Source organism: Spodoptera frugiperda, chromosome 18 (genome assembly GCF_023101765.2).
Source record: "Spodoptera frugiperda isolate SF20-4 chromosome 18, AGI-APGP_CSIRO_Sfru_2.0, whole genome shotgun sequence".
Classification (NCBI taxonomy): Eukaryota; Metazoa; Arthropoda; class Insecta; order Lepidoptera; family Noctuidae; genus Spodoptera; species Spodoptera frugiperda.
Window position 1 is genome coordinate 814,102 of NC_064229.1, and position 14,495 is coordinate 828,596.

Consider the following 14,495-nt stretch of genomic DNA (forward strand, 5'->3'; position numbering starts at 1 on the left):
AACATTAAACTGAACATAATCTTGAGTATGATCTCTAGCTAAAAGGTTTGTATAATTAGTAGAATATTTTAATAATGCATTGAGTGACCGTAGAAGGCTGTATGCATGCATTGCATAGCATTATGACAGGTAATATATTATAAAGTTACAAAATGGACACCGAGTGATGAGCTTATTGCGTATATCCGATATTAATGTGATTGGTATTATATTTTCGTTTTATTTTTATAATTATTGCGAAGTAATAGACATCTGCTTGTTTTAATGTGAGCTGTTTCCATAAACCATAGTCTTATTATAATTTTGAGGCATACCAAATTAATTATTATGTTATCAGTTTACTCACGTTATTATTTGACAAGGAACTCGACTAGTTTCAAGCCATGCTAGAGTTTCATATGCATGCACTTTATTCATTAATAAATTAACCAACAAAAAGCTTTTACACTCCTTGAAACATAACGTAACAATCGATTCTACTATACACACAACTCGACTAAACAAATCTTACTAAAATAATGACGCGATATGTCGCAACCCTTTACGCAATAGCATTTCTAACTGTCATTATATGGCAGTTGTAATATCTATCGTCTATTCATGTCATAATCCATTGAGAACGGTTGAAACCGAGCAAGAAGGAAATAGTTAGACAGGTTTGATATGCGAGCTTAATCCTGACTGGCTAATGATTCTCACGGCCACTATCAGTAATTGGATTAGATGGTAAGCTTAACATAAGTTGGCTAGCGAACTGATTTCAGTATTATTTTGCTTCATTAATAGACTGTGTTGAATCTGTAGCGGATTTACTGTTTATGGAAACTTGTTATTGAATAATTATTTCACAAATACTATTTGCGACGTTTCTCAAATGTTGGTCTTAAAATAAAATTGGTTTAATCATTTAGAGACAGTAAATACTACTTCCTAGGTTGGACTATTTTTTTAAAGAGTAACGAATGGAGTTTCTTGCTCGTTCTTCTTCATTCGAAGCTACACTTAGGAACGAGCACCTAGCTTCACTGACGGACAGACTGACAGACCATTGTTTATTTCTTTCTTTGTTGAAGTTTCAAAAGTACCTAAGTATATACCTAGTACTAAGAATAAATGATTTGACATTGACTTTGGACGTAACATAGGACCTTTTGATTTAAATAAGAAAATAAGCCAATAAAAATATTATATCCAGCATTTGTCAAGAAGGGCATTCAAAATTAGACTCTCGAATGATAATAATAAGACTGCCCTCACCAACATCTGAGATTAATCCTCAAAGATATGGCGCATTCCTTTTATTAATAAAATTTTCTTCAGCGAGAAAGTTATTGAGACTCAGATATCAATGATGGATGTTCCTTATACCATTTATCGTTTATTTTAATAGCTATCAAAACATTCTATTCGCCTCCAATTAGTTCTGGATTCAGTAGCGTGAAAGTCGGACATACACTTGATATATTATCTGTCCTCCGATTTGGGAAGCTAACTGTAATGTTGGTAGCACTGAGTGGTTTCGCTGTCGTGTCGTTCAAATTGAATTTTGTAATTAGAATCACGGTTTTGTTCTTAATATTTGCTTTAGTGTAGTTCCTGTATCGAAATTAGTTTGTGAAATTAGAAAGTTAATAGAATTGAGATATTGTAATTTTTGTTGAGGAAAAATCTTACTCGTGACTAAATCTGTTAGTTATTCTCCGAATCATAATCGGCAGAAGTGAAGTAGAGACTCTGAATAACGTCACACTTTCTATCCCCGAAGGGGTAGGCAGAGGTGCACATTACAGCACGTAGGTAATACCGCTATGTATAGCACATTCATTTTAATGTACACCCAATTTTCACCATTTGTGTTATAAGTCCTATGTAATAGGGGGTTGAGCCTCTAACCACATACAAAGCACAATTCCAGACTCCGTGCTACTACTGAGAAATTTTCGAAAAACCGAAAAATCCCAGTAATACTTTTCCCGAGACCCCTTTTGTGGCAGTTTCACTTACGACCACTCAACCAACGGGGCAGCCTGTGAATAGTTACGCCAATTTTATATATTAAATTCTTTAACCCTTTAAAGAAAGGTATTTATGTAAACATCTACTATTATGTAAAAACCCTTTCTACCTTTATTCCACGAACTGAGAATCCGTATTACAATTTAGAAATTCTAGATACATTTATTCAAGGAATTTAGGACCGTTTTCCTTCGCCTCAGCGAAAGTAAATTACCATTGAAACCAGTCTTATAACTCCTGCCCGTTTGTTCAGCTATTCCAACTTTGTCCTTTAATTTGAATTCTTAGACTTTGTATTAAGGATCAAGTTAAATACTGGATAGTGTACAAAGGAATTGTTTGATTTTCGTCAGGTCGTTGATCCAGTGATAACAAGTAATAGTATGAAAAGAACGTCATTGATTAGATGAAGTAATGATTAAATATAGTCTCTGTCTTTTGTATTGGGTTTGGGATAAGTACTGTTCAAAAACGCTTGGCAGAAGTACCCCTCAATTTTCTTGGCTACATGTTATTATTGACTACACAATGTTTTCTAATTGCATTAATGAAAGCAAATAAAGTTTTGAATTTTAGTTTGAATCATAATCAAGATAGACAAAGCCTAGCCAAAACCCTTCCAATTAAAACATTTGCCATGCCAAACATTTAGGAAAGTTAATTTACAAATAACTTCAACATTAAGCTAGACGCTTACATAAACGTCTAAATACTTACAAATGCAACAAAACAGCCACGAAGGCACTTAAATACAGACAATACAGTCCTGTACAGTACCTTATCCAATTTTAAGTAAATCTCGTATTGTCTCGGGTCGTAAAGACGAGCACTTTAAATTCATGAGCGAACTTTACTCTTAGAACGTCGCGTTCCGGACATAGTTGGGGGGTCAAAGGGGTAACAATTTAACGGTTGAGGGTATTAAAATACCCCGCGAAATTAGACGTAAAATAAACCATGTTTAAGGTCGATTTTAGAGTACATTAATAGGTATATAAAATCACGGATAAATCTGTAAGATTCAGGCACTTTTTATAATACTACATCTTGAATTTAAGGTTTGTCTAAATCTGTCCACAAATATAAAAGTAAAATCTTTTTTTAACGGGGATAATCCATTGACGGTAGAGGCGGTAGAACCGCCTTGTCAAGTCGAGGCGAGAGAGAGTGTCTTACTGACTAAAAATCACCCCGTTCTTACTCCTGCTTTTCGAGCCGGAGCTGCGGTAAACCCGCTAGTTAGTCCGCAGCTCAAATGTAAAAGCATAGCTTTGCAAGGACCTTCGACATAGCATCCCATATTCATTTCTCGATAATACATAACAAAAAGTAGCATAGAAAAGTAAATATTACCTTTTAAGACTATAGTTACATGTTTTATTATCTTGCAACAGACAAAATATAATCCTAGGTCCTAGGCAATATTTTTCTACAGACCCAAGGCAAGTGCAACAGCCTCTCTTAGCACTCGATCATAAGAAAACAGAGCTATCACATTGAAACAATTTGGCCCGTATCTAACGCACATCCCTATGACAAATCGATGCTCGCCGCTCGCGTTAATGAATCGAGAACTCGCTGATTAATGGTGTCACTACAACTTTATCGCTCCCAATGTTAGTGTTGCGCCTCCTTAATGGGATCACCCGGGCGTTAGTCGAGTAGAAAAATGAGCTATCGATTAGCTATTCGTATCCTTTATTGTTCAATTTAAATTGGGTGCTAGGTTAGGTTTGTATCACTGGAGGAGAGGGAGCGTATTAGAATATTGAATTAAGAAATTTATATTTTTTTTTGTAAGCGTCCATAGACTTCACTGGTATTGCGGGTGTTCATGGGCGGCGCTGATCGCTTACCATCAGGTGACTCGTTTGCTCGTTTGCTTCCTATTCCATAAAAAAAAGACCCGCATCGCATGCATCGGACGGATCAAATCAAATTGCCGATAATCAGTCCGTACGATGCAGACCTGTGGACGCTTACCTTAACCAGATTTTTATTATGAAATAAGTAATTTCAATAACTACTTATAAGCTAAGGTAAATATATTTTAAGCCCGCTACGCTTATATCAAGGCTGTATCCTAAGATGTCCTCGCCTCTACGATTAGCGGGTGTCGTGCTCGATTTTTGAATCGCGTTCCATTTTTCAAAGGGATGTCTTGAGTGATAACATTCAAGCCGCGTTGACGGAACGTTTGAGTGTTTGAATTTGGAACTAACTGTAATAAATTCTTCGAATGATTTTATGGCTGCTTATGAGAGTAGTTTAAACAATGCCAGGATTACTTTGATTTTAGGCAGAAACTTTATTAACTGTCGCACTTAGAGATATTTTAATGATATGAAATTGTTCCTTAGTAACGATTTTGTATCGAAAACAATCGCTAAGGACTGGTTTAAGGAAAAGTAACTATTAAAATGACTCAGAGTACAGCGGTTAGGTATTTAATTTTCCTTTTAACCTAGCAACCAACTCAACAACCTTTTTGGTAAAGTTGGTAATTGAATCTAATTTAAAATTAATAATTTTAGACTAAATCGATAGACCAACGAGTGATCTAAAAGAACATCTGTTAATCCTCAAATCCTATCGTAATAAATTCTAGAAACATGTATTTATTTATTTCAATTTGTCATTGCACACAAAACGCAGAAGTCAAAACTAACATTTACATATAAAAAAAAACAAAGTATCGAAAAAAAAACAATTTATCATTCGTTCGTCCATATAGAGTAGTCGACGCGCCCCTCGAATAAGGGCGTCAGTGAAAAATGTGCAAATAGTGACAGATGACGTCAGCGCACCATTCATCAATACACAAGTGCGTTTGTGTTTGCGATTCGATTAGATCTGTCATTTGTATTGTATTTTTGTATTTGTATTCGTATAATTTACGATTTACACATAAATACAATGTATTAAGTTTATGCAAAAACATGAGATGATTGAGTTATGTATATTGTGTCACAGCTGTAGAACGCACATTGAAAGATTTGAACAGAGATGAACGAAAATATATTTTTTTGCTAGTTAGACCAGTTACCACCGAGGTATAACGTAGCGTAGCATCATGTTCATCCGTGATCATGGCGCTTGCAACAGTGCCGAAATATCAGAAACTCATAGACATAAATAAACATGGTAAATATCCCGTCTCAAGTTCTAATGTTAGTGTTAGTGACTATGTCAGTTTAAAAACTTATATCTATAGGTTATTCTTTTTCAATCAGGTTATTACTATGAAAAGACAGTAATATTTCAAACTCAAACTCAAAATATTTATTTGCACGTTAAGGTAGGTAATACATACAGGTCTTAATTTAAATGTTATTGATAATGAACAGAACTTAACTAAGATAAAACACGGTTAACGAGCAGCTGTTACTTGTATTACCTACTTAACTAAACTAATCTATTTAAACTCAGGTGTTACAAATTTACGCAAACTAATAAATCATAGACTTACTATCACCCTAGACGTATTGGGGTTGCCAGTAAAGTAAAAACTTAAATATTGAGACATAAATCCAATTTGTAGGCAACATTTAAAGAAAAGAGGTCGTTTATAAAATTTATGGTCTATGGGGCTTAAAGATTTGCTAAGATTTAAGTCTTTTTGTATGATTTTAATGGTTATCAAACATTGTATAAAATATGTTAAGTTGAAAAGTTGTTTGTAAGATGATCTTTAGAATTATTGTAAAGATTTACATACATATAACATTTTATAAGGAATGTTTTGTGAGAAAAGACATTTGTAGTCAAAACAGTAAATGATTATTATGAATGATTTAAAAAAAATTTAATCGCCTTTAATTTTCTTTATCGCCTCCATTTTTTTAATTCAAGTAATATTCCTGAAATCTTCTCCTAAGTCTGAAAAATACTATGCTAAAAACCACATCGATATCAGTTAAATCAAACGTGATGATTGCGCACAAACATACATACATGCATACATATAGATCAAACTGAGAATCTCTTTGATTAAGTAGTTATTATAGTATTAATAATTTAACAAAAACACAGCTTTTCAGAAGTAACACAAAAAACTTATCGAAGTTTTTGGTGTTACTTTTCTCTTTAAATAATACGTTCAAAAAATTACAAAATCTAACTCAAACTATTAGGAAATAGTCAAGAAAAAGTCATATTCATATCTCAACATATAAAAAGAGTCGTAAAATTTAACATTCGCTCCATATTTAGAAGAGAGCTCTTCATTCACTGTCACAGTCCAAATATTGTCATTTACGAACTAAAACTGACATTTATACTGACATTGTCACCACAACAATACAGGAAACACACAATACATTCGAAATACCACCCACAAACAGATACTTAACCGACTAAATAGATCAAACGTTTCAATTAACAATAGCCCTTTGGTACGACTAACAAAAACTACTACAATTTTCCATTTACATCTAAAATCTATAATTCTGAATCTTATTCCTCAGGAATAAAGTTCTTAGTGTACGAAAATAAACACATTTCGGTGGTTTCGATACGAAACCGTTTACAACATTCCTTTTGCATCTACAAACTGCAATTTTGAATCGTAATACTTTGTAATAAAGATGTTTGTAAACGTAAATGAGTGTGGTTTAAACTTGTATTGTAGGCGTCATTCATTACACGTAATATTATGGCATAAAGCTTTGTGTGAAGTTAATAAATATGTTTTTGGAAGAGATTATTATTGATGTATCGATCAATCTGTGATGGATCGGTATCCTCGGCTAGCAGGTGAAAGTAGCCGTTGTTATGTATCTTTGTTCTTATACCGCCTTACAGCTGTTGATGGGATTCATTGTGGGTAATTATTTTCAAGCCCTTCATAGCATAGGTGCATAATGGATTGTTTAAAAATTACGTTACACAATATTTTTGGCTATTTCATAAGTCGTATGTGAATTATTTAACAATTAACACATTACATCAGTCTCTTTGATAATCCTTCCTAATTTGTAAACTGTTAAATTGTACGCAAGATATAATAGTAATTATAAATATTCATTGATACAATATGTGTATAATTGTATGGTTAAGTAGGTGACATCACAGGTGACTGAATTACCTGTACATGTTGTAATTTACATACTTTAATTACTTATCTACAATGTAGTATACTAAGTTGGAGGATTGGTCACAAGCGTGTAAGAGTAAGGCCATTTCCAGGCCAACAGGTGAAACGATTTATTCTGTTTTTAAATAACCTTGTAGATATGTTTGTAAATTGGCTTACTAGAGATAGATTATAACAACAAAGTAAACGTTTTTGTTTCCTAGTTGCTCAAAATTATGATAGGTTGTCGGTTTTATTTTATCCGAAATTAATCGAGTCCAAGTTTGTTTTAATCATGTTATATCTTCTGCCTACCTTACTTCAAATTTCTGTGCTGTTTGTATTAATGTTTGTCTAAAGAATCTGTTTATTTTCAGAAACTTAACCTGATAGCATCCACAGATGCCATCTCTAGTAAACTTAGAAAATCTTTTATATAGGTACCACATTTTGCAAATGGCACAGAAATAAACCAACAGAGTCACAACAATATTTTATTCCAAGTTTAAATATATTACCAGTATCTATTCCTTAACCTCGGAGTTCCGTTAACCAGTAGAGAAAACTGTCAATTGATTGCTGTTAAAAAGTTTGTTTCTTAGTAATTAAAGTAAATAAAGTGCACTTTCGCGCGTTTGATTCGGGGCCGACTCCAATTACAAATAGATAAACGAATTAATGAGCTTTCTTATTTAGTCAGCCATTTTGTTTAGCCTTGTGACACGGTTTTTTAAGATTTGTTAGGCTATGGTGTTAGGCCGTACTGCCTCTAGTCTATGCCTTGAATAATGAATATGAAATATTTAGTCTAAAATTGTTTTAGATTGTTTGAAGTGCACATGTAAATTGTACATACATTATTTATTTAGGTGTTATATACAATAGATATTATTTAGACTGTTCCTGCCTGAAGTGTCGCACAAATCTTAAAGTTATCTGCATTACTTATCTACATAGTTAATACCTAGAGAATTAGTTTATGCAACTGTTTTTTAATTAATTCTATAAGAAGTTTGGGAGCGCAACGAAAACTTCGTCTTTGGTATTCCATATTCCAACCATACTCTACATTGTAAGTATTGTAACAAGAATATTATACTGATTACATCTTCGGCCACATCTTCGTTTCGCCGTCCTGGCAGTAAGCGGGTTGGTGGCCAAACGCAGACTTATCAACGTTAAAAAAATTTAACACCGTACTCTGTCATTTAATGATTACTTTACCTATTTCTTAGCAATTAGCAAAGTTTTTTACACAAAATCATTGCTAAGAAACAGTTAGTTTAAGAATTCATGAAATGTCTCTGAGTGCGACAGTTAATTACCAAACTAATAAATCAAAAGTGTTACAGTATAACATTACACAAGGTTACTAATTACTAATTAATCTACCGTTTGTCCAATAATAAACCCGGCATTAGCTTAAAAGGTAATTAATCTTATTACCTCAATAAACTCTGATAAGTAGTAAATCTCGTTCAAATGAGTTCGATTATCGGAACCATTTTGTATAATTTCCTGCTACGTGTTATTAGTGGTACTTTAACGATAGATGGCGTTGATTGTGCTGTAATAAAGTAGTGTTGCCACAATGCCTAATAAGTTATTAAGTTTATCATAAGCCGGGAGCTGCAGACTACCTAGCGGGTTTACCGGAGCTCCGGCTCTAAAAGCAGAAGTAGGAACGGGGTGGTTTTTAGTCAATAAGAGTCTGACACACCGCTTCATCCAAGGCGGGAGAAGTCATTGGATGATTTTCCCGCTTTAAAAAAAGCTTATCATTAGACGTAAATTTAATGTTATGTTTTTTTATGTTGCGTCTTTACTGTTATGTTCAGCACTCCTGAAGTGATCCAAAGTTTGGAAGAGGCTGTACATCTCATATTTTGCGTTGACTTGTTTTAACGTACACCGGATAGAGTAAATTAATACAATAAACTAGTATGTGCAGAAAACCCTATTATTATTCATTAAAAGGATGTAATATAAACCTTTTAATTTTTAAAAAAGTTTCCGCTTCTGTTAGACTCAAACACTATTCTGAAAACTGAAAACAAAGTATCCCAACCAATCGCGAGATAATTGTGGCCAAACACGCACCGGGTCAAAATGTAAAATCTTCTTCTTTTTTTGAAGTCATCTTTAACAAAATGCAAGTCATCTTTCGTATCCAGAATCTCCCTACACGCGCCGCAATTCGCTAACAGCTGGCAACACAAACCGGCGTTGCGCAAGCGACGACAAGCGGTGACCATGCCGCCAAGCCGCCATGCCGCGTTAAAAGAAACATCGTTTGTTATTATAATCCATCAACAATATAGATATTTTTGATTCAACGTCCGCACGGCCGGTAGGATGAAATTGTTTTAAATATTATTGGTTTATTATATCATGATGGCTTATTATCTTTTATCTTTCAGCGGGTATAGAGCTGCTTTGAAATTGTGTAATGAAGAAAGTTTGGCTAAGAAACTAAGTAGATGATTTTTGTATTATATTGAAGTATTATTGTGAAAAGAAGACTTACACACAAGACTATTTAACAGATATAATGATGTTTTTTACGGTATAAGCCAGTAAACAAGTATCACGATTACCTGATGGTAAGCAATCGCTTAAAATTCATGTAAAAAGTCTTAAAAGTGCGACTGTAAGTTTGCCATTCATGAAAGTTACGAAACCAAATCCTTGTACAACCAAAATCATATATTTGCGAAAAAAACAGAACATTTCGTTTTACGAACATTAGTCTATGAGACGAATTTGCTATTTTTGACAATGATACAATTCAAGTCCATGTCTTGCGTGTGAACTGATACCCATTTCAGCACAAACTCCATTTAACCACGTATTAAAGGAATACTACTACCTATCACGGCTATTACTTTGTGTGAAATACATGTTTTGTTTAGCGTGTTTATTATCTATTATATAAAAAAAGTGTTGAAAGGAATCTACTGCCTATTACGGGCTCCATCACTTTAAGAAAATTTAGGAACAAATTCAAGAGAAAAGCAGGAAAACAGGGAAAATCATTGGTGGCGAAACGGAGTTCGCCTGGTTTGCTAGTTTTGTATGTATGAAATCTGTACTTACATGAGCGTACTGGAACCCGCAAGCATCCATACAGAGGTAGAGGCAGGTGGAGACCCCCTGGATCGTCAGGAGGCCGGCATTGTACGTCGCACGCTGAAGTATCGCTGTCGACAAACAAATACAACTGTTAATTGTTGTTGTAGGGAGAAAACATACCCTAATATACATACTTGGTAAGGGTGCAAAAAAGTGTTGAGTTTAGTGGCTGAAATCCGAACTAATTTAGTTAAAACGCTTTGGATTACTTTGCACTAAGAACACATAGTCTTGCTTAAAATATACACATTGGCGATATATTGAAGAAGGGCCTATTAAAAATACCCTTAACCGACGAGCATTCATGAAAAGACTGATAACGGTTGATGAAGTGAAAGAAGTACATATGTAAGATTCGTAGCAATCGGCGTTCCATTTGTTAAAACATACATATTTAACCCATTCTTGGTCGCTGTGCCAATTTGGGAACACCTAATAATATAGGGTAGAAACGTTATACTATGAAATCAACGTTTTGGCACAGCAGTATCTATAACAAACGAAACTCATTCTATATCTGAAACAATACTTAAATACTCTACAATAGCCAATCGTTTAACTAAACAGAAAATAATTTATTTCACGACCGTTTAACAGACCTCTGATTGTCGGAGACCACACCGTTTACTTGTCGAGTCTCCACAACGATTTAAAATGATCTAAGCGCTAAACGTTTCCTTATAATAAATATTACAAGCACTTACATTTACTATAAGGAAGCGTTCAGTAAACCCTTTGCTCCTTACACCAGCTCATTATGAAATACCATAACTGTCGCCTCACACAATCGACTAAAAACAAATCTGTGCATCTTTCACGTCTCTAAATGCGAGATAATGTTAAATCTAAAGCACGCTTCACACTCATTGACTCGACTAAAATGGCATTCTTAATAGTTTGCTATTTGCATGACAACACTATTCATGGGTCTAATGTTGCCATGAGTAAGAAATTTAACGCGTTTAGTTTGTTCGTGAATATGGTTGGTTTAAATGGGGAAAAGTAAAAATGTTAAGGTCAAGACTAACTAAAGGTATGTCTTTACGTAATGTAAAGTAGCTTCTGCTTTTAACTTGCAGTTGTGTCGATCTGTCTTCATGTAAACTGACAATTGTTATGATTGAACAAAATTAAATTAACCAATCGTTTACAATCTAGCTTTAAATCCGATATTCTGAGCTTCTGGTGACTGATCTGGTGTTGTGGGTGTCCATAGGCGCTGATCGCTTACTATCAGGTGACACGTCTGCTCTTTTGCCCCTTATTCCATAAAAAAAACTGTTTGCCATCATTCTCAATCATAAAATCATATCTAAATCAATTCAGCAATTTAGGTGTATAAGCGACAAACGAACATTTTTTATTTACCTATGCTTAATATTGGTTGCCGTACAGCGTTAAATATCAACGACTTCAATATTTAAACGCATACAGACAGTAACACCTTCCATTCCGTTTCGGGACAAACATTTACTCACAAAGAGTAATATTTGTCAATCATCGGTCGGTCTGTTTGTTCGTATGTCACTGTTAATCCCCGAAACTACTGGACCGGTTTCGATGTAAGTCGCTTTTTTTGGTTAGTTTTTAACCGCATCGTTATATCGTAAACCAGTGGTTAATATGATATGTGTGAAAATGAAAGTTGTAAATATTGTTTAATTAGTATAAATATTTATGTGGTTTGATATTTTAAGCATGTGTTGACGGTAGAATGTGAAATATTGGACGGCTAATGAAATCATGATTTAATGCAACCATCATGGATTATGTTATAAATTCCTACTTTTCTACTCTGCATAATATTTTTATGTTTACGGCTTATGAGACGGATTTTGAGAATTGGGAAGCACTAGAACCACTTTAGTAAATTAATTAATAGATTCTGAAATGAAGCTCAATACTTCGTACTAAGCAATCGTCGCCGCCCATGGACACTTGAAACACCAGAGGCGTTACATGTGCGTAGCCGACCTTTTTGTGGCTTAGGATTTTAAGGGTTGATGGGGAATCAGAGATTGGGAAGGGGGTTTAAGTGGGACTCCGAAAACCTCATTCACACAACGCAAGCGTTGTTTCACGTCGGTCTTCTGTGAGGCCGTGGTATCACTCCGGTCGAGCCTATTCGTGCCAAAGCAAGACTCTCTTACACGTTGAGATTGATACAACCAAAATTGAATATTAAATGTCATATTAATTAACACAGTACCTTTCCCTTATCCCACAAATTGCGCGCGAAGTTTGAACGCAACAGTTTTATAGTCTGCACACCCAAGATGGCGGCTTGACAATGCGTTATTAGTGCGCGCGCATGTGAAGATGTCACTGTAATGGCCGCCCTCTGGCTACCGAGCCCCATTGTAAGTTTATTTACTGTATTAGATCATATAAAGCGGTTATAAAACGATGTTTATTTCTAGAAATCTTAGCTAGGCTGTCTATTTTGTTTTTAAGTTTTCAATGGATGTAAATGAGTTCTTACTGAGCCAGTAAATTCATCTTAATCACCCCCAAGATTGTTTGGTGGGTTAGAGAGGGTGTTTAAAAGGTTCAGGTTTATCATAGAGTGCTATTGTTTAGTCTCTGGCAATCAGTTAAAAAGGAGCCAAATTAACTTCAAATCACGGTTTACTCATATACATTAATAGAGTCTACTAGTTTCGAGTCAAAGAGCGACTCTTCATCATGAGCAGCAACCAGTAGAGTTTTTCTGTATTAATTGACGTGAGTAAACTGTGATTTGTAGTTAATTTAGTATGTCTCACGATAGTTACTATAAAAAAGGAGCCAAATATTAATTACAATCATAAAACTAGCATCCAAATAAATCCAGTATGGAACAACACCTAATCCCAAACCTAATCCTACGTAATTTACCTTCGCATAACCGACCTAAAAGCTAATAGACGTTTTCAATTAACTAGTAAACAATAGTGACGTCCGAATGGCTTAAACGGTAACAAATCTCGCAAGTCGGTTTAGTCTAGACACATGAAAATAGAACAAAGGCAAACAGGAACTGTAGTAATTAACACAAACAGAAATAAACAAGAATTCATTTTGTAATAAAGATGCACGGCGTATCTCTACTTGGCAATCTCTGTGCTGAAATTGTGGAGGTAATGCAGAAGTCTTACTTACACAAGAGAAGAAGGGGACTTGCCACTAAATAAATTAAATGATAGATCTGAAACATTTTTTGAAAAGACTAATATTATAATAGCTAAGCCACGAGAACTCGATAGCTATAAAGTCAATCTTGACTAAATTTAAAAGTAAATAATTAAATCATCAAAGGAAAAACCAGTATTAGTTTTTCAGGGAATCGTCGCTCACCACGATCATAATAGGGCCACTACTTTACCTAAAATCATGATTTACTCACGTACATTAATGGAGAAAAGCTCGACTAGTTTCGAGTCACAGAGGGACTCTTCATCATTAGCAGAGCGTCTGCAGAAGCGACGACGTCGCGCAGTCTACTCACTCAATTTTAAATACTCAGTTAATTTAGTAAGTCTTAAAAAATTTGACCACTACTTCCTTAAATAAAGACCTAGGTGAATGAACTTTAAAATCCAACATGTTTCAATAACAATACATCAAACCAATGAATAATATAGAACAAGTCATAAATTACAATGTCTACAGTTTTTAATTTGCGTCACGTGGGACCAGCTGTCATAACAAAAGACAGACAGACAGCTGTTGCTCAGACATGCTTTAGGAAGACCTTGAAACTAAAATTGTATGAAAACAATTAGATTAAAGTGATTAAGAATTAAGCTGATTATATCGGCTGGTAATTGAGAAGACTGTTTTCTACGAGAAACATTAAGCTAATACTATTTTTTTTATAATAAGACAGAGTTTTCATTTATGATGGCTATGCCTTTTTTGATGGGGAACAACCATCCAATGACTTGTCACACCTTGGGCGATGCGAGTGGGAGTGTCAAACCCTTACTGACTAAAACACCTCGTTCCTACCACTGGTTTTCGAGCCGGAGCCCCGGTAACCCGTTAGAGTTGACCGAAGTGATACCGATACCTTACAGAAAACCGACATGAATCAAACACTTTTGCTGTAAGATACTGGATATTTATTCATTAGTAAATACCAGGTCTAGAATTGTGGGTAAAAGACTCATAACATGACTTTATAACATGACTTTTATAATATAGGTGACATGAAAAACGGGTGTGTTTTTGGGCTTAAAATGACATGACGTGACGTAGTCTAATTATAATGGATGTCAATTACCCGAAACCA

The 14,495-nt window shown here is 34.6% G+C and overlaps 1 protein-coding gene across 6 annotated transcripts in view; it reads right to left on the minus strand.

The window, feature by feature from the left end:
- Positions 1 to 14,495, minus strand: part of LOC118277873 (fibroblast growth factor 3) — a 187,220-nt gene that overhangs the window by 15,089 nt on the left and 157,636 nt on the right. For all 6 annotated transcript variants that reach the window (XM_035596870.2, XM_050700068.1, XM_050700069.1 and 3 more), the window contains exon 4: positions 10,187 to 10,290. In XM_035596870.2, the coding sequence (XP_035452763.1) occupies positions 10,187 to 10,290 (104 nt within the window). The remainder of the gene's footprint in view (positions 1 to 10,186; positions 10,291 to 14,495) is intronic.